This window comes from Barbus barbus, assembly GCF_936440315.1.
Source record: "Barbus barbus genome assembly, chromosome: 11".
In the NCBI taxonomy this organism is placed as follows: domain Eukaryota; kingdom Metazoa; phylum Chordata; class Actinopteri; order Cypriniformes; family Cyprinidae; genus Barbus; species Barbus barbus.
In genome coordinates, this window is record NC_136739.1 from 13,036,913 (window position 1) to 13,064,366 (window position 27,454).

General features: G+C 42.1%; 1 protein-coding gene across 1 annotated transcript; it reads left to right on the forward strand.

Moving 5' to 3' along the window:
* Positions 1–1,961: 1,961 nt before the first annotated feature.
* LOC306877118 (interphotoreceptor matrix proteoglycan 2-like) lies at positions 1,962–27,042 on the forward strand (the record flags this gene model as incomplete). Its single annotated transcript, XM_079428650.1, is given in 19 exon segments — positions 1,962–2,034; positions 7,788–7,991; positions 10,572–10,738; positions 12,758–12,794; positions 14,546–14,667; positions 14,864–15,021; positions 15,859–15,879; positions 16,172–16,362; positions 16,439–16,542; positions 17,578–17,683; positions 17,953–18,752; positions 18,848–19,003; positions 20,491–20,629; positions 20,632–20,703; positions 20,832–21,042; positions 21,249–21,437; positions 22,164–22,365; positions 26,856–26,939; positions 27,031–27,042. Coding segments are annotated over 19 exon segments (3,048 nt in total).
* Positions 27,043–27,454: the final 412 nt, after the last annotated feature.

Below are 27,454 nucleotides of genomic sequence, written 5' to 3' on the forward strand. Positions count from 1 at the left end.
CCACCTCTGTCCTGCAGCCGCGGCGAACTGGAGGGTGAGAAACAACGCGTCTCTCCCCTCTAAACCTTGCCGCGCCACCGCAAACTTCGCTGGCAAGGCTTTCTCGGCGGCGGGTCAGGCAGCTTCAACACTGCATGTGATGGCAATACTTCAGGTGTATCAGGCCAAGCTTCTTCAGTCCCTGGATGAAGGTGGCCCGGACCCTGAAGTCTTCAAAGAGCTCCGACGCGCCACAGATCTGGCCCTCAGAGCGACAAAGGTGACAGCTCGAGCGATCGGCCGCAATATGGGGAACCTTGTGGTGCTGGATCGTCACCTGTGGCTGACTCTGACCGAGTTGAAAGAGTCAGAGAAGACGGCTCTTCTGGACGCTCCCGTGAATCCCTCAGGTCTCTTTGGAGCGGCGGTAGAGACGTTCACGGAAGCAATCGAAGGCCATCAGTGCAGCGCGCGGGAAGACCGTTCGCCCCTCCTACTGCGGTTCGGCGCGAGCATGAGCCGGCGGTGAGGCCGAGACAGCCTTGGCCGAAGCGCCGCCAGGGCTCGAAGGGCCAGAGACCCCGCCCTGACAGAGACAGCAGGCCACCGGCTACGGGATTAAAGCCGCGTTCCTGATGTTGTCTCTCGGAGGAGGAAAGCTACACTCAGCGCCGAAGACGAGCCACTGAGAAAGTCTGCTCGCTCCGCTGTGTGTGTTCACCACGCCCCCCTTGCCTGTGGCGGGCGGCGAGAACGATTGTCATGTTTGTGTTTTGACTGTTCCACAGTGCAGTGCAATAAAGTAAAGAAAAATACAAAAATCACCTCAATATCAGGGCAATTTTCCTCCTCTCACTCCCCTCTCCCCCATCACTCACTCTCACACTCGTGTGGTATTGAACTCCCTGCCCCCCAACGGCAAGTTATCCCTCACGGTGTGCAGTCCGCCTCGCCCGCTGTCACAGTTCACAGAAGCGTGGCAGGCACTGCCAGGGGTATCAGAGTGGGTTATGAAATCAATAAAGAACGGCTACACGCTTCAGTTCTTCCGCAGACCGCCCCGTTTCAATGGTGTGTTAATGTCCACTGTACGGGAGCAAAATGTCTCAGTTCTGCGAGAGGAAATTCACAACCTTCTCGCAAAGCGCGCTGTAGAGGCAGTCCCCCTCACAGACCGCGAGAGCGGCTTCTACAGTCGTTATTTTCTGGTGCCAAAGAAAGACAGCGGGCTCCACCCAATCTTGGACCTGAGACCGCTGAATTGTGCGCTTTCAAAGCGCTCGTTCAAAATGATTACGCTGAGACAAATCCTCTCACATATCAGAACGGGAGATTGGTGTATCTCCGTGGATTTAAAGGATGCTTATTTTCACATTCAGGTAGCCCCCCACCACAGGCGCTTCCTGAGATTTGCATTCGAAGGGATAGCGTACCAATTCACGGTCCTGCCCTTTGGCTTATGTCTGGCCCCTCGTACGTTTACGAAATGCATGAATGCTGCTCTCTCTCCTCTGAAGCAGAGCGGAATGCGCATCCTAAACTATCTCGACGACTGGCTAGTGTTAGCCCAGTCAGAGAGCGCGCTGCTCAGCGACAAACTCAGACTCCTCGCTCACGTCCAGAGCTTAGGACTGACTGTAAATATGCAAAAGAGCATGCTGGTACCGAGCCAGAGCATCTCCTTTTTAGGAGTAGAGCTGAACTCAATCAAAATGCGAGCGCGTCTGTCGGAGGAGCGCTCACGAAAACTGATCAGTTCTCTCGCAGTCTTCAAACTAGGGCGTTCTCCCCCGCTGAAATGCTTTCAGAGGACGCTCGGCCAGATGGCTGCCGCCTCGACAGTGTGCAATCTAGGGCTCCTACATATGCGTCCGCTTCAGCTCTGGCTAAAGAGCCGGGTGCCACAGAACGCATGGCGCACGGGCACCTTGCGCATCAAAGTGACGCGCGACTGTTTGCATACGCTGAACCCTTGGCGCGATATGACTCTATATCGCCGGGGTGTTCGTATTGGCCAAGTGATCAGGAGAAAGAATGTCACGACAGATGCATCGAGTACGGGTTGGGGAGCCGTATGCGATGGCAGACCAGCCTTCGGGACGTGGTCAGAAATGGAGAAGTCATGGCACATAAACTGTCTGGAGCTCCGTGCTGTGCACCTAGCGCTCGAGTGCTTTCTCCCAGACATTCTTCACCGTCACATTCTCATCAGGACGGACAGCATGACAGTGGTAGCGTTTATAAATCACCAAGGCGGTGTGAACTCACGACCACTGCTGCAACTGGCGAGAGACCTCCTTCTGTGGGCAGATCGACACCTCCTCTCCATCCGGGCAGTACATGTCCCCGGACGCCTGAACTACGGCGCGGATTTACTGTTGAGGGGCGGGATAATCCACGGGGAGTGGAGATTACACCTTTTGACAGTCAAAATGATTTGGAGTGTATTCGGCAGGGCGGAGGTGGATCTCTTCGCATCAGCAGAGAACACTCACTGCCCGCTGTTTTATTCACTGACACACTCTCCCCTGGGAGTGGATGCACTAGCTCACAGCTGGCCGAAAGTACGCAAGTATGCCTTTCCTCCGGTGAAGCTTCTGCCTCGCGTGCTTTGCAAAATCAGAGAGGAAAAGGAATCTGTTCTGCTAGTGGCACCGAAATGGCCCAATCAGCCGTGGTTCCCAGAACTGGTGGAGATGCTGGTAGCCCCCCCGTAGACTATCCCACTGAAGAGGGACCTTCTCTCTCAAGCACAAGGGACGATTTGGCACCCAAATCCGGAGTCATGGAGCCTTCATGTCTGGCCGCTCGACGGAGCTTGCCAGTAACAGATGCGCTTCCTCAGCGCGTGCTGAACACTATATCTAAGGCTAGGGCTCCCTCCACAAGGCGTCTCTACGCACATAAATGGAGAGTTTTTTCAAGTTGGTGCGTATCGCGGGGCGAAGACACAATCAGCTGCCCAATATCAATAATCCTTGTCTTCCTTCAAGAGCGATTTGATAGCGGTCGTATGCCATCCACATTGAAAGTGTATGTGGCCGCTATAACAGCCTTTCACGCGCACGTCGAAAATCGCCCGATCGGCAGAAATGACCTGATCATACGGTTTTTAAAAGGAGCAAGAAGGCTGAACCCTCATCGCCCTTCTACTCTACCCACTTGGGACTTGGTGCTAGTGCTTGACGCTCTCACGGGACCCCCGTTCGAGCCCATACAATCAGCGAGCTTGCGAGCGCTCTCTCTCAAGACAGCGCTCCTGCTCGCGCTGGCCTCTGTTAAGCGAGTGGGAGACCTACAAGCGCTTTCAATTGACGACTCGTGTATTGAATTCGGGCCAGGTGATTGCAGACTCACCTTGAAGCCTAGAAAAGGTTATGTGCCTAAAGTGCTTTCGACTCCATTTAAAGCGCAGGTCATATCACTATCTGCTTTCCGCCCCGAAACACCAACCGGGACAGAGCCGCTTAATACACTGCTGTGCCCTGTACGAGCGGTGCGTACTTATATCGAGCGCTCTAGACAGTTCAGACTCTTCAGTTCAGCTATTCGTATGTTTCGGTGGACGTACAAAAGGACTGCCTGTGTCCAAGCAAAGGCTGTCACACTGGATCGTCGACGCAATTGCTTTGGCTTACAGCTCTAAAGGTGTGGAATGTCCGATAGGGGTTAGTGCCCACTCAACCCGTGGCCTCGCATCATCCTGGGCCTGGGCAAATGGCATATCTATTCTGGACATTTGTACGGCGGCAGGCTGGTCGTCACCCAGCACTTTCGCAAGGTTTTATAACCTAGATGTGTCGTCGCTTGCCTCGCATGTGCTGTCAGTGCAAGCAGCGCACGCGCTTACTCAGCCATGATCTGAGATGTGTATCAATGGTTTCGACTAGGTCGTATACACCCTGTATAGACGCACCACCAATTCAATGCTGTCCCTATCAGTTTATCACAGTATTATGATATAGTTCACCAAGTCTTTTAGGACTTGGTCACCTCGGTACGGCTGTGCATTATAACATGATTTCATTGAAATTAAACAATTTCAACTAATCTATTTGTGAAAGCGCCGAAGCCGCCGCCATTTCACATTCTTTGTTTCATCGGAGTTAACTCCGCCCCTGATGTGACGCGGCATCGTCTAGCTGCCGCGCCCCTGACTTTACATGGTTTCGACTAGGTCCTGTAGACCTGAGCTGTGTTTACTAAGAGCGCCAATATCATTGCCGTTCTCATTACGGCTCCGAATGTGAAACTTGACATACTTAGTCGAGCTTGGCTCCATCGCTGTGACACGGCGGGATTTTATACGTTCCCAAAGCAATGTAGAGTGACCGAATTGAAGGGGAGCGACCTTTTTCCCCAAAACGCTCTCGGTTACTCACGTAACCTCGGTTCCCCGAAATGAGGGAACGAGACATTGCTTTGGGAAATACATTTTCCTCGAATATTACTGAAGCCTTATTGAATCACGCCAGTGAAACTGGCCAATGGCGTTCAAGCGCGCGAAATATGAGGGGGCTCGTCACTATATAAAGCAGCGCTTGTACGTCATCCATTCAGAATCTTTGACTGAAGCAACTAGGCATTGTAAGATCCTGAGCTCGGTGACACGGCAATAAGAGCAATGTCTCGTTCCCTCATTTCGGGGAACCGAGGTTACGTGAGTAACCGAGAGCGTTTTGGGGAAAAAGGTCGCTAGGGTGGTCTGAAAAGTCGCTAGGGTGGTCTGAAAAGTCGCTAAGTTGGCAACACTGGCTCGAATTTCTTCAGCATCAGCGACTTCTTATAGGACACAATCACTGTCAATCAAAAGGAGATGCAGTCTTTCGACAGACCCTCCAATCATCACGCAGAAGCCCGGAGTCCAGCACTGCCCACCCCTCCGGGGGCGGGACATAATCGCAGCATTTATCCAATGAGCGTCTAGTTTCGAAGCACTGAAAAAAACTGTTCAAAGCAGCCCCATAGAAGTCAATGGACGCTTCTGAACGATTCTGAATGATTCTGAACGAACTCGTCTTCGAGATGAACGTGTTCTAACGCATTTTTAATCAATAAAATGTTAACACAATAGTACATATTTGACCATTAATTTTTTGACATTATAGGGGAAGCCGAGCTTCCCTTGCAGTCTTAAAGAAATCCCCACTGTGTGAGAACAAGAAAAACACCTAATCACAGACCCGCTTGTCAGAGTGGCGGTACAAAGCGGCAAAGGCGCTGGATGGGGGTTTGGGAGGTGAATGCATATCTGTGTATATATATATATATATGTGTGTGTATGTGAGTTTGTGTATTTGTAGGCCTGGAGATCCGCCATGCTGGTATTCAAAACAAGTTGTCTCAGTCCGCAGATTGTGATAGCGACACAGAAATTACCATGGAAACGGCCTTGATCTGGACCCAGACGGAGTCGACAACCAGGTGTTTGTGGGAAGGGTCAGGAAGCAAGAGCGTCTTCACTGCAGTGCTCTTCCGGGGGATTGTTTCCAGCACGACCTTGTCCGAGGCAGTTCTGGTTGTTTAGGGAAGCCGAAAGATAAGATTGCAATTGTTTGGTCTTGGTGCGAGCAGCTGCATACCAATTTCACAGCTACTCTCTTTGTCCATTCTGGTCTCCAAATCAATCAATTTTTCTCAGCACAGCTTCTCCGTGATAGAATCCATATTGCGGTTGATAGTTTCAGTCTCAGTGCTGACCGCTCTGCCCACTGCTTCAATCATGACGGAGCAGGTGAGGCTTTAGACAGCTGTTCCCATCTTCTGAATTCTCTGATAACCCAGGGCAAAGCCTAATCCAATCAGCAGAAAACCTGTTATCATGGTTCCGAATAGGTCGATGTCTTCAATGTCCTCCACGGAAGGAGCTGCCAGACACACGACCCGCCATCTCTCCCATGCGTCCATCGTGTAGCCAGTAGCGAACGTCCCGTCCGGACAATTGGGCTCCCCCGAACCCAGGGCTCTTGTAGAGAATATGGTGTCAATTGCGTTGAGAGACCAGTTGATCAAATCCATGATTTTTCGGTTTGGAGAGCAGTGCAGAAAGAGTCTCTCAAGTGTTAGACAATAGACAAGATGAGAGAGCAAGTAGGGAAGATAAGGGGAGGAGAGAAAAAGCGTCCGCCTTCGCTGAGAGCCAAACGAGAGAGAATATATATATATATATATATATATATATATATATATATATATATATACACACACACATCTCATTTCCATTTAGTTTGTTGAAGTATTAAAATAACTCAAATTAAATAAAACTAAAACTTAATAAAAGACCTATACAGACTGTTACAATCCCTAGCTATTTTAAGGCGTATAGGAAATTACATTAATTGCTGAGGTCCGATCTCGACCCGATACCCGCGTAAGCAATAACCACCAATGCGCTAAAGGCAATAAACCAGTGTTTATTTACAATTTTTACAGTGGGAAAACTCATCCCTAAACCATTCAATATAATATTTACATTAAAAAAAAAACTAAAGAAAGAAGTCAGCCCAAATAATTAGGGGAAAAGGGAACTGGGCGGCAGTCAAATAAAAGAAATAATCAAAACATAACCTTCTAACTCAGTTTTCAAATCTAAACTTAACTAAAGAAAAACAAAAAGAAAAAAATCTTCAGTATACAAAGATACCCTAAACTAAGCTACTCTCACTAGCAAAAACAAAAAGTACAACAAGTGAGGCACGCCCCTTACCTAGTGTATTTAACAATCATTCACTACAGAATGTAAAATGTAGATCACGTGATATTCTTACCTTTCCTCCCCTTCTCTCCCCTTTATGTACATACAAATGAAATTTACACAAATAAAGATCAGCTGAAGCTGAAACATATGGAACTATAGCTTAACCCACATTATACAAATTTAGCATTAGCTAAACAACACCATCATAAAACAACTAGCAACAGACACAAGCAAGACATCTCCCACATTGTCTCAGAGTCTTCCTTTTATAGATCCAGCTGATCACTAATTAGGACATCATTATGACATCATCTCCTCCAACGATAATTGGCAGGGAGCAGGACCAATGGCGTAGCACTAAAAAAGTAAAAGTAAAGACAAACAACAGAGAAACAAAAAGACAAGAAAAAAAACAACAAACAACACCACAAAACAGCACCAGCCGTAACACAGACATAATAAATTCAGACATTATTTAACTAAAATTAAAATAGATAGCAAATACAAATCACGACAGTATAGTTTATAAATAATCCTAAAAAATAACACTGCCAAACACACATGCTAAAAACAACAACTTAATTGCACAGTAAGAAATGATTATAAAAACTGAAACAGAAGTGAAACAAGTGGTGTCTCTGCCCGGTGGAGCTGATGGTCTTTACACTCTTCGGTCTTCACACAAGGAGGCCTTCACACGACCGCTGCCGCGGTAAACTAAGCTTTTTTATACCCATCTAACAAAATACTAATTGAATTTAGCTGAACACACTTTCCTTATTTCCTTTTCCTATATCACACATCTGGCCATGGAACAGCTGAGAAGCCAATTGTCCCATTACTTTTGGTCCCTTAACAAGTGGGAGGCACATATGCAAACTGTTGTAATTCCTACACCGTTCACCTGATTTGGATGTAAACACCCTCAAATTAAAGCTGACAGTCTGCAGTTCTTTTCATTTGAAATCCATTGTGGTGGTGTATAGAGCCAAAAATGTTAGAATTGTGTCGATGTACCAATATTTATGGACCTGACTGTATATATGTATTAGGTGGGAGTGTGATGGCTAATGGTTATCACCAAGTAATTTGTTTGTATTTATTTTTTCAGGGGAAGTTGACCGGATTCCCAAGTTTGGAAATCCAGATAAGCGCTCACAAAGATTGTTTCAAAGGTTTGTAGAAAAGCCTGGAGATCATGGAGTGTTGCCAAGACAAAAGCGTAATGTTTTTCTGTCCAGCGGAGTACGCCTCTGCAGTCAAGAAACAGTGCAGCAAGCCGTCAGTAACCACCTCAACTACTACCAGCTCAGAAGTGAGACACTATAACTAATTCTTTTTATACTTTTAGTATTAATATTTTTGTATTAATAGTAATAGCTTTGTATAATCTGTGTATAGTATTGCTTGTACATGCATTCATTTAATATATTTTTATACAGAATTCTGTGTCAAGAACTGAAAGTAGCTTTTTGTATACTTTTTGGAACATTCTAAAATCTCTTAAAGATATTATTAAAGATTACATACATAATATTAATACAAACTTTTGTCACAAAAACACAATTAAGTGGACGCAAGGGTGAATTTTAAATATTTTCACTACTTTGGTTTGAATTCATTTTTACATCCTGTTAGTGTTTTTGGTAATAGCCCTTTTACGAACAGAAGATAGACCCTAAATGACATTATTATACAAGGAATTATATCAGTTTTGGTTGGAAAATAACAGCACAAAAATGAGCCATCATTAGCTCTGGAATTGTTGATTTATCTCATGCTATTTTTTGTCTCAAGCTATAATTAATAAAGTTTAAATGCCTGAGCTCAACCAGATAATATTTCTGAGTCTAATATACCCTTTTATAGACATTCTTTCTTACATTACAACAAAGCATGTTCATTTTTAACAGTTACAGAACTCAAAAAATACTGCATAACAGGAAAACCCAATTCAAAGCCAATGAGTGAATCTGGATTCTAGCTAATTAAGTACTGGCTGAAAAAAGTGTTCTGATAGCTAAAAGGAATGAGACAAGGCTCACTGCTGTAAGCTGGCCAAGAAATAACTAGTGCCTCAAGAAGGAGATGGGTGAAGAAGAATTTTAGGATTTTATTAATAGGTAAGAGCAAGGACAAATGGCAGAAAGTTGTACAATAGATATATTGCTAGCCTAGATAAATTAAAAACTATGGTCAATCATGAAGTTCTTGCAGATTCTCTTCTTGTGCCGACCTGTGGTTAAAATAATCATCACCTTTAGCACATTGTAAAAAGACCACATTATAGACCATAACCCAAAACCCAGACCAAATCTTCTTGACCCAAGTAACAAGATTTGAATCAAATCCACATTTATGTTAAAACCTCAACATCAAAAATCTACAATGATTTACATTAAATAATAATCAACTAGTGCAAGCTGTTCTTTACAGCTGACAGCTGAGTATGTAACGATGAGATCTCATTAGTGTTTGGCAGTCAGATCCACTCTGAGGTCTCGGGTTAGTATTGAAGGACCTCAAGACAATCTTTCACAGTTCACCTAGGATTTCTCCCTTAAAATATTAGAGGGCAGTATGATGGAGTTAAAAATTCAGCTAACACATTGGATTGGGGCCAGTAAGGTCAAAGCCTTTATATCCATGACTGAGATCGAGGGTGTGAGCGATCTTGTCTAAGCACACCATTGATACACTAATTGAGTTTGTGATTGCACCACAATGTCATCTGGACTAAAAGGTGCTGTCTCTGTCAAGAAAATGCACCCATATGTGCAAACAACTGTGGTACATAATTCCAGTTTCAACATTCTTGTAAAATAAAATAGAAAGAGTCTTCTCAGGTTACTTGGGCTAAATACTGTGTTGCAGTGATGTATCAGATGGTAAATCCATGGTGCTTTGTCTTTGACATACAGTGGTATTTGGGAGGCTAAAATAAGCGGAATGACGGAGCTGAATTCAAACCGAACAGTAGAGAATGACGGAGAACAGCGGAAAGTGACGAAGAGTGGCGAGGAGTACCGAACGAATACGGAAGAAAGTGAAACTCAAATGGCAAGTGGATGCACGCAGAGTGAGAGTGCAGAGAAGTCTTGAATAAGAAGAGAAAGATGTTGTAAATATTGAAACAATAATATGTGTAAAGTTTATGCAAATTATATTGTGTTCACATTTAATTAGAAATAATGATGTATACTTTTCTTTGTTTATTTTTATTTTTTCGTTTAAGGTTATCAACCTATGTGAATCTACTTACCTACTTGAGCCAAATACAACAGTTGAAAAGTGATTCTGGAGTTGTTCCCTGTGTCCCCTGTAGTTGGCTGATGCTTTTTTCCGAGTTAGAAGCAGAAGTTGATGTGCAAAATTCCCAGTTAACTCGATAGTATTGATTAATTACCATTCTCTCTTTGAACACTATCACAGTATTAATATGGTGTCTGTCAAAAATGAGGTAATTCCATGGTACATTAAGTAATTCGTAACAACAGCAGACTATTGGATTATGCTGAATGTTAGGCTATATGTTTGCTTCTGTGTTTTTTTGTTTTGTTTTTTTTTTAGCATTATGAGCCGTATGTTTGTTGTGGGAAGCTCAAAAATCTTGGCTGTAGAGCCAAGTGTCCAATCTTCACTTAAGTGGTCAATCCTGTGAAATCCTGTCCTGTCAAGACATAGACCAGAGAAGGGTCTTGGTCTTGTCATGGACTCAGGAGCATATGGACTCAGTCTGGTCTGGTCTTCTGGTCTGGATTCAACCGTAACACTGATAGCTGAGCTTTAACTTTTGAGACAAAAGACAAAATAACAAGAGCAGTCCGATTGTTTTACTTACTGTTCTGGTGTGTTTTGTTGCACTAATACAATGTTGTTGTTGTTTTTACATCAGCATGTCAGGAAATCGTGTGGGAGGGTTTCAAAATCTTCTTGGATCGCCTCCCCAATCAGGAGGAATACAAGAGCTGGATGAGCCAGTGCCAGACAGAAAGACTCTCTATACAGGAGATTGGCGCTGCCTTTAGCCAATCAGAAGAACACTTAGCACTTATCCACAGAGTATGTAGCATAAGACCTGTATCATTAGCGTTGTACTAATTATGTTAGCTTATACTTTTGGTATGGATAGCGTATCATTGGTGACTGGTGCATGAGCATGTCTGACATCTGTCTTTTGAATCTTTATGGTCCATTACAAAGATTTGCACAGAAGGGGCTGAAAAGGTGCAAAAAACATTTTAAAACCTGTTTTTGCCCCCATCCCTTTACAAATGCCCCCCTTTATTTATTGTAATAGTCTTACTGAGTCTGTTTTTCTCCTCACCATTCATCTTCCTCTTTCTTCTCAGTAATACAAAAGGTGAAAGGTTAGATTTTTGTGAATTAAAAAAAAAAAGATCAAAAGAATTAATAATGCAGATTAATTTTCACAGCCGCCTTTGGTCATATTTACCAAGGGTGCCGATATTTTTGGCCATGACTGTATGAAAAGGTAGATTGGTTAAAGTAAGACTGATTACCCCTTGGCAACTGCTAGTTGGTCAAGCTAGTTCTTAAAACATAGTCTTAACATGGTGGCTAAGTTTATGCAACTGGCCCCTGGTTGTTTCAGTAAGTTTTGTATAGTATTTTCTTTACACTTTCCTTCAAAAACTATGCCTAAAAAGGGTAATATTTTATGTATTTGGGGTCAGAGATTTGGGAACGGTGAAGAGAGAGAGGGCAAACATTTTGCATTTTAGGTCAGCATTGCCTTCTAATCAGCCAATATTGTCTTAAATACCCTGTGTAGCACTTCATCTTTTATAACATGGGATTTTGACCAAATATATTCAATCTTGATTTTTTTTAAATGTTGCAACAAGAAGTTTTTTTGCTTGTGAAAAATTATAGTTTTGGACATATAAGGTATTAAGAAATGTGATCCTGGACCATAAAACCAGTCATAAGTAGCACGGGTATATTTGTAGCAATAGCTAACAATACATTGTATGGGTCAATTGTTTTTTTTTATATACCAAAAATCATTAGGATATTAAGTAAAGATCATGTTCCATGAAGATATTTTGTAAATTTCCTTCTTTAAATATATCAAAACATTGCCAAGGACTTCATTTGGACAACTTTAAAGGCGATTTTCTCAATATTTAGATTTTTTTGCACCCTCCGATTCCAGATTTTCAAATACTTGTATCTCGGCCAAATATTGTCCTATCCTAACAAACCACACATCAATGGAAATTAAAAAAAATAAAATAAAAAAAAAATGACCCTTATGACTGGTTTTGTGGTCCAGGGTCACAAATATAAAAAACAAATAAATAAAAAAAACCCTTACAGTAACTACAAATGAGCATTTAAAGCAAATATCTTTAAAAAAAATTCTGTGTGCAGCATTCCCCCGATCCGTGCAGTGTTCTCACCTTTTTTCCCCCTTACCTGTTTGCATCTCTGCTAATGGCTGTAAAGTAAAAAGGATAAGATACTTGGCTTGTAGGGTTTGGTTTGCATTCCATTATAACTACTGAATGTCTAAACTAGAACATTTCTGGAAAAAAATATTTTTGATGAGACCAAAATTGTGCTCTGAAACCGGTAATGCTTATACATTTTCTGAGGTTCTACAGGGTTATTTTGATGCAAACTTAATGGCAATGGCAATTTTATTTATATAGCACTATTTACTACAACCAGAGTTGACCAATGTGCTTTACAATAGAATAACTAAAAACAGCAATAACACAAAGAAAAATAAAACAGTAATACATCATAACATGCAACAAAAACATAGGACAAGGATAAAAAAGTGCTTCAACCAGAATAAAAAGCCTTATTGAACAAATAGGTTTTTAATTTAGACTTAAAAATAGCCACAGATGAAGCCATTCTAATAAAAATGGGCAAATCATTCCAGAGTTTTGGCGAAATTGTAGCAAAAGCGCAATCAACCCTTGTCTTGGGGATAAACATGAGTCTCTGGTTACATTTTGCTCAATCAATAGATCAGAGATATATGAAGGAGCCATACCATTTAGTGACTTATAGACAATAAGTAAAATTTTAAAATCTACTTTGTAGATTTACACAGGCAGCCAGTGTAAAGACTGTAAAACCGGTAATATGATCCCGTTTATGAATCCCGGTCAAAAGTCTAGCTGCTGCATTCTGAACCAATTGAAATCGGGATAAAGTTGTTTGACTAATCCCAGCATAGAGTGAGTTACAGTAATCTAATCTAGAAGTAATAAAAGCATGAATCACTTTCTCAATTTTTAAAAGAAAGAAAAGTCTTAGCTTTAGACAAGAGCCGCAACTTAAAAAAAAAAATCAAACTTCAAATGTTCATCAAATACCACACCCAGATTTTTCACATAATGCTTAACACATGAGGATAACCCACCAAGGTTTGGTTCGGATGCAGTCAAGGAATCTGAGGGTTTAAAAACAATAATTTCTGTTTTTTCCTCATTGAAATTCAGAAAGTTTAGCGACAACCATACCTTTACAGAGCATCTAGTCCATCCGAATTTCGTTTTATAGGCAGATAAAGTTGTGTATCGTCAGCATAACAGTGGAACTTACATTTCACTGCTGGTTATACTCTGTATAATTGTGTATGTGACGAATAAAAATCTTGAATCTTGAACGACAACCCATACTTTCTAAAAATCGAACCAAGTGGAAGCATATATAAAGAAAAAAGAATGGGAGCCAAAATGCATCCTTGGGGAACCCCACAGGTTAATACAGCATTACTAGAAGTAAGATCTTAACCGAAAAAGTTCTATTGGTAAGATAAGATTTAAACCACTCCAATGCACCGCCTGTAATACCTGCACAATGTTCCAATCGATTAATAAGAACAGCATGATCAACAGTATCAAAAGCGGCAGTAAGATCTAGAAGCACAAGAACAGCATAGTTGCCTGAGTCACACCTTAATAGTATATCATTAAAAACCTTCAACAATGCAGTCTCAGAAGAGTGATATTTTCTAAAATCAGACTGAAAAACCTCAAAGATCAAATTGTCAAATAGAAAAGTCTGTAATTGGTCAAGAATAGTTTTCTCCAGAAATGTTGTAATGAACGACAAATCAGAAATGGCCTTAAAATTTGCTAGAACAGTGGGATCCATGCCCTGTTTTTAAGGCAGAGGACGAACAATTGCATGTTTTAGCAGATCTGGAATAATACCAGTTTCTAAGCAGTCAAAAGATATGGACCCACCACGTCCAGAATTTGTTTAAGAAAAAATGGGGGAATCACATCAGTTGAAGAGCCAGATGGTTTAAGATGATCCACTAAATCTATCAAATATTTTTCAGTAATTGGAGTAAAATTACTCAAAACAGCAGTGCATCTAAGGGGAGTTGAAGCGTCTGACAGAACAGGATTTATCCCCATTCTTAAATCATTATCCTATTTACAAAAAACTTGAGAAAATCATCACATGATCACGAAGACACTTCTGTAGAAGAGCAAATGGAAGGATTGTGGCATTGATACTGTTAAAAAGAATATTTTGGTTATGGCAGTTCTTATTTATAATTTCAGTGAAATACCTTGATTTAGCTGTTTTTACAGCTTTCTGATATTGAGATAATGAGTCTCTTAGCATTTGCAATGAGACCTGGAGTCTATCCTTTTTCCATTTTTGCGAATAGTGTTATCTAACCATGGCTCAGATCTTGGTTTATGATAAAGTGTCTTTAAAGGTGCCACTAAGTCCAAGACGTTTACAATTCAGATTTAAATGCTGTAATTGGAAATAAATAAACTTAAAATGATCTTAAACAAGCTTAAAAAGTTCTTATAACATTTGACTGCACCCCAAGAGACAAATAATTATCTTCAAACTTGGTAGGTGATGAGTTTCCAGCAGAGACCACTGTGGTGGTGGTTCCAGATGAGGTTGTCTCAGAGAGCGTGAAGGAAGTTACTGCAGAAGCACCATCTGCTGTCATGACAATGGAGATGGATACTGTGGTAGGTGTTTGGCAGGCTGAAACATACTGCTCATACTGATATAAAGTCTGGTTCTATCTGATGCACTCATGAGTCATGATACATGCAAAAATAAATATACATATAACTGAATTATGAATACTGAACACCTGCTAAACAACGTTTGTGTGTGTGTGTGTGTGTGTGTGTGTGTGTGTGTGTGTGTTTTCTGTCGTAGATCACTAATGAGATTGAGCAGGAAGCAGCTGCTTTGCCTTCACGTCCTCTGGTTGAGCAGAGGGTGGAGCTGGCTATGTTGGAGAAGCATGGAGTGAAGAACTGTTCAACTCCACCAGCAGTGAGCATGGTAGACTCAATCACAAGATCACAGAGAAGGTACAACACACCCACATACTTTAATTTTTACACAAATGTTTTGTATAATTATTACTGTATCATTTTGGTTTTGTGTTGCCTATGTTTGTCATTTTATACAGATTTCATCTGCTTTGAAGAACCTGACAGAATTCAAGAGTGTATCGGTATTGAATATCAGGTGTGTTAGTGCATGTTTCATTTTGTTATTATAGTTGCATTTAAATATTGTATGAATATCGCTGCATTTGATTAGAACATACAAAACCATGTAGCGTTTTAAAATGACAGGTCAAGCATACAGTTCAAGCAAAATGTTTTTTTTTTCTAATAGAAATAATTGTTTTAGATTTTAAATAATAAAATAATAGATACACTATATAAAATGTACAAGAAACACTTCCTGGTTTTCAGATTGGAACATGCCATAGTTGTGAAGTCGTGGCCTAATGGTTAGAGAGTCGGACTTGTAATCCAAAGGTTGAGGGTTCGAGTCTCTGGCCGGCAGGAATTGTAGGTGGGGGGAGTGAATGTCCAGCGCTCTCTCCACCCTCAATACCACGACTGAGGTGCCCTTGAGCAAGGCACCGAACCCCCAACTGCTCCCCGGGCGCTGCAGCATAAAATGGCTGCCCACTGCTCCGGGTGTGTGTTCACGGTGTGTGTGTTCACTGCTGTGTGTGTGCACGTTGGATGGGTTAAATGCAGAGCACGAATTCCGAGTATGGGTCACCATACTTGGCTGAATGTCACTTCACTTCACACTAGTTAATGAATAATTAGACAATATGCAGCATTAGCCTATGACCTGCTGCAGTGGTAATTGTGCTAAAAATATGAACTTTATCTTTCCTGCAGGCCACAGATAGATCCCTCAAGGTAAATTATTTATAGATAAGTTGACTTGATTGCATGCATGAATGCAGGTTAGTTCTTTGAGTTAGAATAAACAAGCAAGAATCATGTTTATAGTGTTTTTAACATGATGCTTATGCAATTACTATGGAAGTCAATGGGGCAAGAAATTATTAAAATATACAGTGTCTTGAAAAAATTGACTCTAACATTACAACTGATTATGTGAGACTATTTTGATTGTCACTTGTTAATTTTTTCTGTGCAAAGTTATATCCAATACAAACCCATAGACATCATTGTCTTCTCTCTGCAGTGGTGATAAGGCAGTATTGGTGGAATATGTTGTGTCCCTCCAGACCATCAGTGAAGAGATCAGCAGTGAGACACTGGACTTCATTAATCTTCAATCCAACATGGTAGAGGGCACCTTTAGTTACCCAGAAGGGCCCACTGTTCAGTACACCATTATTGACATCCACCCCGACATCACTGAGGCTCTGCATGGTACTGCTCTATCTGCTTGTAGCTACTAGTCCTCTACGTCTCAGCAGTCTGTCATGGTGTAATGTTCTCTTGTCAGTGGAAACATCTCCAGAGGATACCCATCCTGCAGAAGAATCTCTTGATCCTGACTACAAAGTGAATTACATTTCTGTCACGGTGGCCGAGAAGTCACCAACTACAGTATACCAACTAGATATTTACATATATACTCCACAAGGCGCACAATTTGAGATAGTATTCTTGAAACAGAGAACAAGAAATGTGGGCGAGTTTTGTACCAAAGTTTAATGTTTAACAATTTCAACAAAACCCTAACTCTAAGAATGGAAAAACAGGAACAGTAAAATTGATGACTACTAGGGGTGGGACAAGACACTTATCCCACGAGACGAGACACGAGACTGGGTTCACGAGAACGAGACGAGGCAAGATTTTTAGACTTTTTTTTTTTTTTTTTTACATCCTCAATAATGAAATATATAGGGAAGACTAGTCTTTTATTCAACTGAAAAACACAAAATGCAAAAAAAAAAAAAAAAAATGTAGGTGCATTTTGAAATCAATTTGTACTTTATGAATTTACACGATTCTGGATAAATCACAATTTTTTAAATAAATTGCAGATCACGATTCTGAAAAAAATAAAATTGAAAACTAAACAAAATAACAATTTACTAGTGGTTCTGACAAAATGTTCATTTCTTAAGTCTTTTAAAAATATACATTAATTTGAAGAAAAAAAAAATTAAATGGAGTCAGTGTCTCAGTTCATAAAGACTCGTTTCACTATTGAAATCTCCTAAAAATGAATGATTCAATGTCAAATACATTTTTTAAAGGGTTTGTCGCCACCTCCTGGCGGAAGATAAGTGTTACAATACAAGTGTTAAGATACTTTCGTTTTAATCGCTACTGTAGAGTAGACAATAAGTGTTTATACCCAAACTATAAACTTTTATCCCAGTAGGCCTACTTCCTGTTATTTAAATGTCTGTAAAACAGAAATAATGATGTGTGGTTGAAAAGACTGTTTGTGTTGCTCTTTCTGGATCAGCAGCAGCATGAATGCAAACACTGTAAACACTGTAAAATGTTTTGCTAGGATATTTTCACGTTATCTCGTCTGGTCACATCCCTAATGACTACCCTAGCAAGCACTACCAATATTTTCAAAATAATTTGGGAATCAACTGTTTTATTTTGATTATTGTCTAGGATGATATTTTAGCAGTAGAAATACCATCTGAACTGCATGGAGAGGTGATGAAGGAGGTCTTTACTATTGGTGACCTCTTGGATTCTACAATGTCAGAAGATGAAGGTATGGAAGAACAGGATGCCATCATACCTTATAGACCATGCCAGCTGTAGTTACTCAGAGGATAAGGACCAACATTCACATGTACAATGAATTACGGCAGGGTTGTACAATCCTGCTCCTGGAGGGATAGCATCCTGCAGAGTTTTGTTCCAACATTCTGACATACTGGAATGTTTCTAAATTCTGCAGGACAGTGGCCTTCCAGGACCTGGATTGGACACCAACATGATGGTGAAAGACTCAAGGTACTTGTTTATTCCTACTTTCAGACCTTCAAGACAAGAACTTGGTGTCACAGTTTCTTCCCAACCAGACTCTGCGGTATAGTGAAGCTGTGGATAGTGAAGCTGTAGGTCCCATTATTGATGCCAAGCAAGACAGTGGCTTGACAATTGATGATTTTAATCCCGCCTCTGGATCTGGTGCAGAAGATGATTGGGTAACTGTACTTACTAGGGCTCAAGAGCCAGTTGGAGAGACAGAAGGTGAGCAAGAGGTTTTGATTGATGTAGACACGCCACAGATTGGGGACTATGAATTCTCCACAATTACAACAGTGGTTGAAGAGGACCAGATCTTGCCTGAGGAAACTCCTGAACTGATTACTGTTAAGACTGGAGAAGATGAAAATCTACAGGTTGGTAGGGAAGTGCCCACAGTGCCGCCAGTGAAAGTGGCTGAGGCAGAATCTGCCCTAAACCCCGAGGAAGACATTATACTACCTGCAGAAGAAGAGAGGACAGAGGAAGACAACGAGGAAGAAACTGTTTTAACAGAAACGCGAAAGGATGAGGAAACTGAAGTTGCTGTGATCATAATGGAAGAATCAGAGGAGGTTGAAGAAGAGGAACAGGACGAATCTGTTGACAGTACCACAATGGCACAGGAGGATGATTTTGTACTAACAGATGTTTCAGCAATACAGTTTTCAGAGGAAGTTCTAACAGAGGATGAGATCCTATTGGTCACCATTGAACCAGCAAGCCCAGTCTACCCAACTCCTCTTTCAAATGAGAACGAATCACCCTTCTCCCTCATCACCACTATTACCCCAGCGGAGGTGGAGATGGTGCATACTTTAAATTCAAAAGTCATGACTACTTCTCTAGATGTGATTCATTACAAAGAGGACGAGGGTATAGTGCCATCTCTGGTGTCATCCAGGGCGATGAAGTTTCCAGCATAGCATTGCCAACTAACCCTGGGCGGTCTTTGATAGTGTTTTTCAGTCTTCGTGTTACTAACATGATATACTCTGAGGATCTGTTTAATAAGAGCTCTGCAGAGTACAAAGCCTTGGAGCAACGGTTCCTTGAACTGGTAGTGTACCTCCTCTAAAGTACATTTGCTCTTATTGTTTTTCCTCTTCCTTATCCTACCATAACTTGTTATTCCTCTTCAACCACGTATCCTGTCAAATCCTCATCAATCCAAATCAGGAGTGTCCAATCCTATTACTGGAGGGCCACCTTCCTGCAGAGTTTGGCTCAAGCCACAAATACACCTGAACTAGCTAAACAAGGTCTTCAGGCTCACTGGAGACTTACAGGCATGTGTGTTCAAGCTAAACTCTGATGGAAGGTGACCCTCCAGAAGCAGGAATGGACATCCCTGATCCAGATTAAATTATTCACTAATTCAGATCCAGCCCTCGAGGTCCACTTTCCAGTTTGATCAAGGCTGGAGCTAAACTCTGCAGGAAAGTGGACCTTGAGGACCAGAGTTGAGAACCCCTACAATGTTTTATATTATATGCCAGTGGTTCCCAACCCTGGTCACGGAGTACTCCCAGCCCTGCACATTTTGGATGTTTCCCTAATCAAACTCACCTAAATTTATGCATCAGCTCATTAGTAGAGACTCTGAGACATGAAATGAGTGTGTCAGATAAGAGTGACTTCAAAAATGTTGGGGGTACTCCAGGACCTAGGTTGGGAACCACTTTGTATACCAGGGCTCTTCAGCTCGAGTCCTGTTGTGCCAAACACAAACAAACAACCTTATTAAGGTATTTGATTTAATCAGAATAGCTTGTAAATTATAGACTGGTGGGTTAGATTGGGATCAATGGACTGGAATTGAATAGTTCTGTGATATAGGCTAAATCTGTGGAAAATCGGGGCAAAAATCATGTAGTGTTCTCCAGCCTTAAGAGACTATAGATAAGTTGACATCCATTTAAAAAGAGGTTTATAATGAGTATAGTTTCTGTGTTCATCCCCTTGAATTAAATGTTTTATTGGTTTTTGTTTTATTTGATTTTTGAATATGTGTTACTTAGCTGAACGTGGACTAGTATATATGTCGTATAGATAATGTGCTTAAATGACACTTCATTATGAATATATTAACTGATCGACTTGAATGCCTTGTTGCTTGATTTCCGTTTTTTTTTCTTTTGTGATTGACTTTGTACCTTCAAAAAATATATTTTTACAATTATTTAAAAATTTCCTTAAAATAAACAAGAATTTTTAATAAAACATGATATGAGCTTAATGGGAACAGGGGTGTGCTTAAAGGTTACAGAAATGTACCCATTAAGCACAGCCAGACTTTTTGAATTTAATTATGTATATCTCTATATGTATATCTTAATTGAAATGCTTTTGTCATTTAAAATAAAATTAAATAGTTTTGTGTGAGAGATTAATATTTTATTTTAACATAACTTTTTGTACTGAAACCAATATCTTGTGCACTAAAAATGTCTCAATGTAGATTTTGGTGAGCTTAATAGGCACATTTACCCTACCATTTATGTTTCTGAGTTCATTAACTCATTATTGTTATTGCATGTCCCTCAGCTGGTGCCATATCTGCAGTCAAACCTCAGTCACTTTGAGAACCTGGAGATCTTGAACTTCAGGAATGGAAGTATTGTGGTGAACAGCCGTATGAAGTTTGGGCAGCCTGTTCCTCGTGGGGTCAATACTGCTGTTTACCTCAGGATTTCTGCAACACAGCTTACCAGACCATGAACCTTGCCATTGACAAATATTCATTGGATGTCGAATCAGGTCAGACAACATCAGAAAACCTTAGTCAGTTTGATCCTACGTCCTATATGTTTTATATTTAGGTACCTCATCACATGCCACCTTAATGCTGTGGCTAATCTATGTGGATATATGTATGTTTGTTTTAGGGGAACAGGCAGACCCATGCAAGTTTCAAGCATGTAATGAGTTTGCTGAATGTACAGTGAACCAATGGTTAGGTGAAGCTGAATGTGTGTGTAATGCTGGTTACTTCAGCGTGGACGGACTACCCTGCCAAAGCATCTGTGACCTTCAACATGACTTCTGCTTGAATGATGGGAAATGTGATGTTATTCCAGGCCAAGGAGCCGTCTGCAGGTTTGTTTATTTGATTATATGATATTCAAGAAATGTTTAATGCATATGTGCACATTTAAGAAAATTAATTACAGATCAAATCCAGTACATTGAAGTCTTTTCTACCTGGAGAATGGCATATTCATTAATTTTTAAGTAAGTAGCTGCTAGACTGGCTTTGTCTTAAGTGTTTTGTTTGTTTGTTTGTATGTTTGTCTGCTCTGTAGATGGCGTGTTGGGGAAAACTGGTGGTACAGAGGAGAACATTGTGAAGAATATGTTTCTGAGCCACTCGTAGTTGGCATTGCCATAGCATCTGTTGCCGGGTTCCTTCTGGTGGCGTCAGGAGTAATCTTCTTCCTAGCAAGAACTCTGCGAGACCAATATGACAAGGATGAGACGGCGGATCCAGTACGGTAAGACACAGACTGCATCACAGTCAATCTGGTAAATCACGGCTTCATCCCAACTCACATACTTTTACTGTGCATTATAATATTCTTTCTAATACAGCCTTTGTCTTATGTAAGGGAGTAAGATGAAATATTTACCTCAGAAGTCCGAGCCTTCAGAGCCATTCATCTGACACAAACCCTTGATTAGAGTTTGACCTTGAGTACAGTAAAGCAGCCTTGAGCTTCTGGAAAGGTGCTATATAGCTAAAACCAATAAAAAATTATGATGAAAACATAATTCAATCAAAGAAAAATGTAACCATTAAATTGTAACAGTGATGAATGAGAACATGCAAATTGTTTAAGAAACAAGTATTTAAAAATAAAACTAAGGTTTCAATTTTGCATTACACTCTAAACAGGGCCAAATCTATTGAATTATTACCTTATATATAAATATTTTGCCTGAGCAGCTTTGGCATGTAAATAATTGTTAGAACAAATATTTATAAGAACTGTCCATTATGAATCAGTTACATTTTCATTAAATGCTAGTTTATTAATCAAATCTTTTTAATTACTGTGCAGCACCTAGGAAGAAGCTTCCTTCTCCAGTAATTCCGTTATGAGATTTTAATTTATTCATCAAGGCTGATCTTTAATCCCTTGACTCTTTAAGTCGTGGCTTCTTAACCGTGAGGATGTCTGTTGTAACCTTTTTGTGTGTATATACATGTTTATATGCAGGAGAGAGGACAGTCCGCCATTTCTGGACAGGGCCACCAAGTATAACCCCATGTTCGAGAGCGATTTAACTACAGGCTACAGCCATTACTACCAGCGGTACCCCGAGCCCCCAGTCCACAGCAGCGCAAGTGCCGAGGCATCCACAGAGTTCAGCAGCGAAGAGATACGGCACATGTATGAAAACAGTGAACTCACCAAGGAGGTACAGGTCAATGCATGCCTGTTTACAACAAATTACTTTGTATACACCACTTACTTGTATAAACCTTAGTTTTATTTTTGCCACAGCCATATCACCCTGCAGCCCAAGACTGGTTGCCCACTGAAGCTAAGCAGGGTTGAGCCTGGTCAGTACCTGGATGGGAGACCTCCGGTGAAAACTAGGTTGCTGTTGGAAGAGGTGTTAGTGAGACCAGCAGGGGGTGCTCACCCTGTGGTCTGTGTGGGTCCTAACGCCCCGGTATAGTGACGGGGACACTATAGATGGCGGCGCGATCGATCGCTGCGGCTGCTCCGGGTCCCAAAGACGGTGCTTTTATGTCGTTTAATGTCGTCTGTTCGTCTCCAAATAGTGTCAGTTTACCGCTAACTCTTAAGGAAATCACCCCAGAATTCATCTATGATCGCCAAAGTCTTTTGGATATCAGCAACGCTTATGTACACCAACTCTCGCCGGCGGCTACTGAGAAGCTACGAGGCCTTTGTTTACTGCTGGAGCCGGACCTCGAGACCGCGGCCTCGCCTACTGACGCTACTCGCACAAGGCAGCGTCGCAAGCGGTGTGAGAGAGGACGGAAGCGCGGTAAGCGCGGAGGTATACGAGCTAGGCTAAGAGCTAACCCCTCAAGACCGGCTCTTCCAACACTCATGCTCTCAAACGTCCGCTCTCTGGAAAACAAACTGGACTTAATTCAACTCGGTCGATCTACACAGCATGAGGCAAGGGACTGTTGCGTGTTTGTTTTCACCGAAACATGGCTAAACGACAACATCCCGGACTCCGCCATTCAACTGCACGGGCTATCCCACTTCCGAGCGGACAGAGATTCATCACTGTCTGGTAAGACACGCGGAGGTGGCTTGTGTGTTTATATCAACAAAGACTGGTGTAACAATGATGCGGTATTATCAAAACACTGTTCATCGCTGGTGGAGTTTATGGTTGTGAAGTGTCGACCGTTCTATCTGCCGCGGGAGTTCACGGCCATTGTTATCGTTGCGGTTTACATCCCCCCGTGTGCAAACGCTAAGGACGCGCTTCGTGAACTGTATAGCGCCATCAGTGAACAACAAACAAAAAACCCTGACGCCTTTTTCATCATAGCCGGTGACTTCAACCACGCAAACTTAAAGACAGTTTTGCCAAAGTTCTACCAACATGTGAACTTTGCAACAAGGGAAAACAACACACTGGACTTTGTTTACACAACAGTTAAGAACTCTTACAAGGCTGAACCCCGCCCCCACCTCGGGTACTCCGACCACATCACTGTTATGCTAATCCCAGCATATAGACCACTTCTCAAACTCACCAAACCGGTTGAAAAGCAGATCACAGTATGGCCAGACAATGCCACCTCAGCACTGCAGGACTGCTTCCAGGACACAGACTGGAATATGTTTAAAGAGGCAGCCACCTACAACAACCACACAGACCTGAATGAGTACACTGAAACTGTGACTGCTTACATCAAAAAGTGCACTGATGATGTGACAGTCACCAAGACCATCACCACACGTGCAAACCAGAAGCCATGGATGACAGCAGAGGTTCGTGGGCTGCTAAAGACCAGAAATGAAGCATTCAGATCAGGAGATAAAGCAGCCCTCAAAACAGCAAGAGCCAATCTGTCCTGTGGCATCAAAAAAGCAAAACGGTCATATGCCCAAAAAATCAACAACCACTTCACAGACAGCAGAGACACACGGAGCCTGTGGCAAGCCATTCAGACCATCACAGACTACAAGCCCCCGCCACAGGCCTGTGATGAGGACACATCCCTCCCCGATGCACTCAACCACTTTTATTCACGGTTTGAAATGCAGAATGACACACCTGCACAAAAACTGCCCACACCTCCCAACGACCGGGCGCTCTGTCTGTCTCCAGCCGACGTAAGGAAGACCCTATCTAGGATTAACCCACGCAAGGCTGCGGGTCCTGACAACATACCTGGCCGTGTTCTGAGAGACTGTGCTGCACAGCTGACAGATGTCCTAACCAATATCTTCAACACCTCGCTGAGTCAGGCAGTCGTCCCTACGTGTTTCAAATCCACAACAATCATACCGGTACCAAAGAAATCACCTGTGTCCTGTCTCAATGACTACCGTCCCATAGCACTGACTCCAATCATGATGAAGTGCTTTGAGAGGCTAGTCATGCATAACATCAAAACCAGCCTCCCCAACACACTCGACCCGCTCCAGTTTGCATACCGTCCAAACCGCTCTACGGACGATGCAATTTCCTCCACCCTCCACCTGGCTCTTACCCACCTAGAAAATAAAGACTCCTATGTTAGAATGCTGTTCATTGACTTCAGCTCGGCATTCAACAAAATAATCCCACAACAGCTCTTAAATAAGCTAAACCTGCTGGGCCTTAACAATTCCCTCTGTAACTGGATCCTGGACTTTCTAACTGGAAGACCTCAGTCAGTCCGTGTCGGCAACAACACCTCGAGCACTACAACACTGAGCACAGGTGCCCCACAAGGCTGTGTGCTCAGCCTGCTGCTCTTCACACTGCTGACCCACGACTGCACTGCCAAGTTCAGCTCCAACCACATCATCAAGTTTGCTGATGACACAACAGTGGTAGGTCTCATCAGCAACAACGATGAAACACACTACAGAGAGGAAGTGGCACAGCTGGCTGAATGGTGTGGCACAAACAATCTGTCCCTCAATGTGGAGAAGACAAAGGAGGTTGTGATGGACTTCAGGAGAAACTCCGTTGACCACCCCCCACTGACCATCGACAGCGACTGTGGAGAGAGTCAGCAGCACTAAATTCCTGGGGGTGCACATCACAGAGGATCTCACCTGGACCACCAACACCATGTCACTCTCCAAAAAGGCACAACAGCGCCTACACTTTCTCCGCCGGCTGAAAAGAGCAAGTCTCCCTCCACCCATCCTCACCACATTCTACAGAGGCACCATTGAGAGTGTGCTGACCAGCTGCATCACTGTCTGGTACGGGAACTGCAGTGCTGCTGACCGCAAGACCCTCCAGCGGACAGTGAACACAGCTGCAAAGATCATCGGTGCCCCTCTCCCCTCCATCCTGGACATCTTCCTTACACGATGCTCCAGCAAAACCAACAGCATCGTGAAGGACTCCACCCATCCCTCCCACAGTCTCTTCCAGCTCCTACCATCAGGAAGACGGTACCGGAGCATCAGAGCCCGCTCCACCAGACTGCTCAACAGCTTTTTCCCCCAGGCTGTGAGAGCCCTGAACTCAAACCACCCCGCCCCCCTCTGAAACCCCATGCAAACCCCTACCTCCTGAACATGGACCACCCCCCACCCCAAACCTTACCACACCAAAGAAAAACTGTATGGAACTTTAATTATTTTTTTATTTATTTTATTCTTATTTTTCTTTACACTATGGACACTCTCCTCTATGTGCACTATGGACACTTTACACTATGGACACTCACACTCTACACTATGTGCACTATGGACACTTACACTTTACACTATGTGCACTATGGACACTTACACGCACTGCTGCGTGTGCACAATCTCACAAAAAACTCAGCAATATATGTATGTTTACATGCTCATGCACTACAAATCATCCTGCACTGTTCCCCAACCAGCTGCTGACTCAAATGTCTCTCTTTGCACATGTACAGTATTTGTGAAGCATTCGTATAGTTTGTATTTTTTATCTTCTATTTTTTAGTTTGTATAGGGTAATATTTATGTGAAGCATTCGTATAGTTGTATTTTTTATCCTTTTAGTTTGTATAGGGTAAATACTTATATATAGTATACTTATAGTTAAATCTGTTAGTAGTGTATAGGTTTATAGTGTTTTTTTACTTCATTGTTGTAATGTCTGTATTTATGTAGCACCGTGGTCCTGCGAGACACGACATTTCGTTCCACTGCATGTCCCCACATGTTGCGGAATGACAATAAAGCTCAACTTGAACTTGAACTTGAACTATACTGTCAAAAAGCACCGTCTTTCGGATGAGACATTAAACCGAGGTCCTGACACTCTGTGGTCATTAAAAATCCCATGGCACTTCTCGTAAAGAGTAGGGGTGTAACCCTGGTGTCCTGGCCAAATTCCCTCTACTGGCCCTTGTCTATCATGGCCTCTTAATAACCCCCATACACTTGATTGGCTCTATGACTCTCTCTCCTCTCCACCTGTAGCTGGTGTGTGGTGAGCGCTCTGGCGCCTTTGTAGTGTGGCTGTTGTCGCATCATCCAAGTGGATGCTGCACACTGGTGGTGGTTGAGGAGAGACCCCCCCCCCCCCCCCCCCCCACATGATTGTAAAGCGCTTTGGGTGTACAGCAATACACAATAAAGCGCTATATAAATGCATCATTCATTCATTAATTCACTTCAGGTGAGCAAGTGAAATTTTGTGTGAAAAATGTGTGTGAGCGAGTGTGTGATGCATGTTTCTGGGAATTTCTCTTCCTGTCCATTCCACAGGATATTCAAGATCGCATCCGCATCCTTGAACTCTACACAAGAGATCATCAGTTTGCAGATTTTTTGAAGCAGCATCAAATGCAAGTATTTTATTTTATTTTTTCAAAATGCCTTATTAATAACCTAAAGCTTTGATTATTTTCACCCCCATGTCATTTTATTTTTATTTTATCAGAGCAATGGATAATCAAAGAGAAAGTTCCTCCAATAGTCAATAGCTGTCCAATGTCCAATAGCCTGCTGAGTGCGAAACAATGAAGGTTAGTAAACAATGTTATTAGAACAGCATGTTACAATGTAACAGTATGTTTTGTGTCTCCAGTGTTGCATCTAGTGTAAACATCAGTGGATCTTTAGGGCTTTTCAGACTTTTATTATTATTTTTTTTTTTTATTATTCTAAATACAGTGTTTGTATTGATTTGCATCATATGTTCCTCTTCCAGAAACTTGCGCTGTCTTTCGGGAAATGGCATCTTCAGAGCAATCTCTCTCTGAGACTTTGCCATCGCAAATTAAAATAGCTACCTATGGCTACCTTATAAAATAAGATTCAAGAAAGAAAAGGATGTTTTTGTTCCTTTTGTTTTTGATATTTTT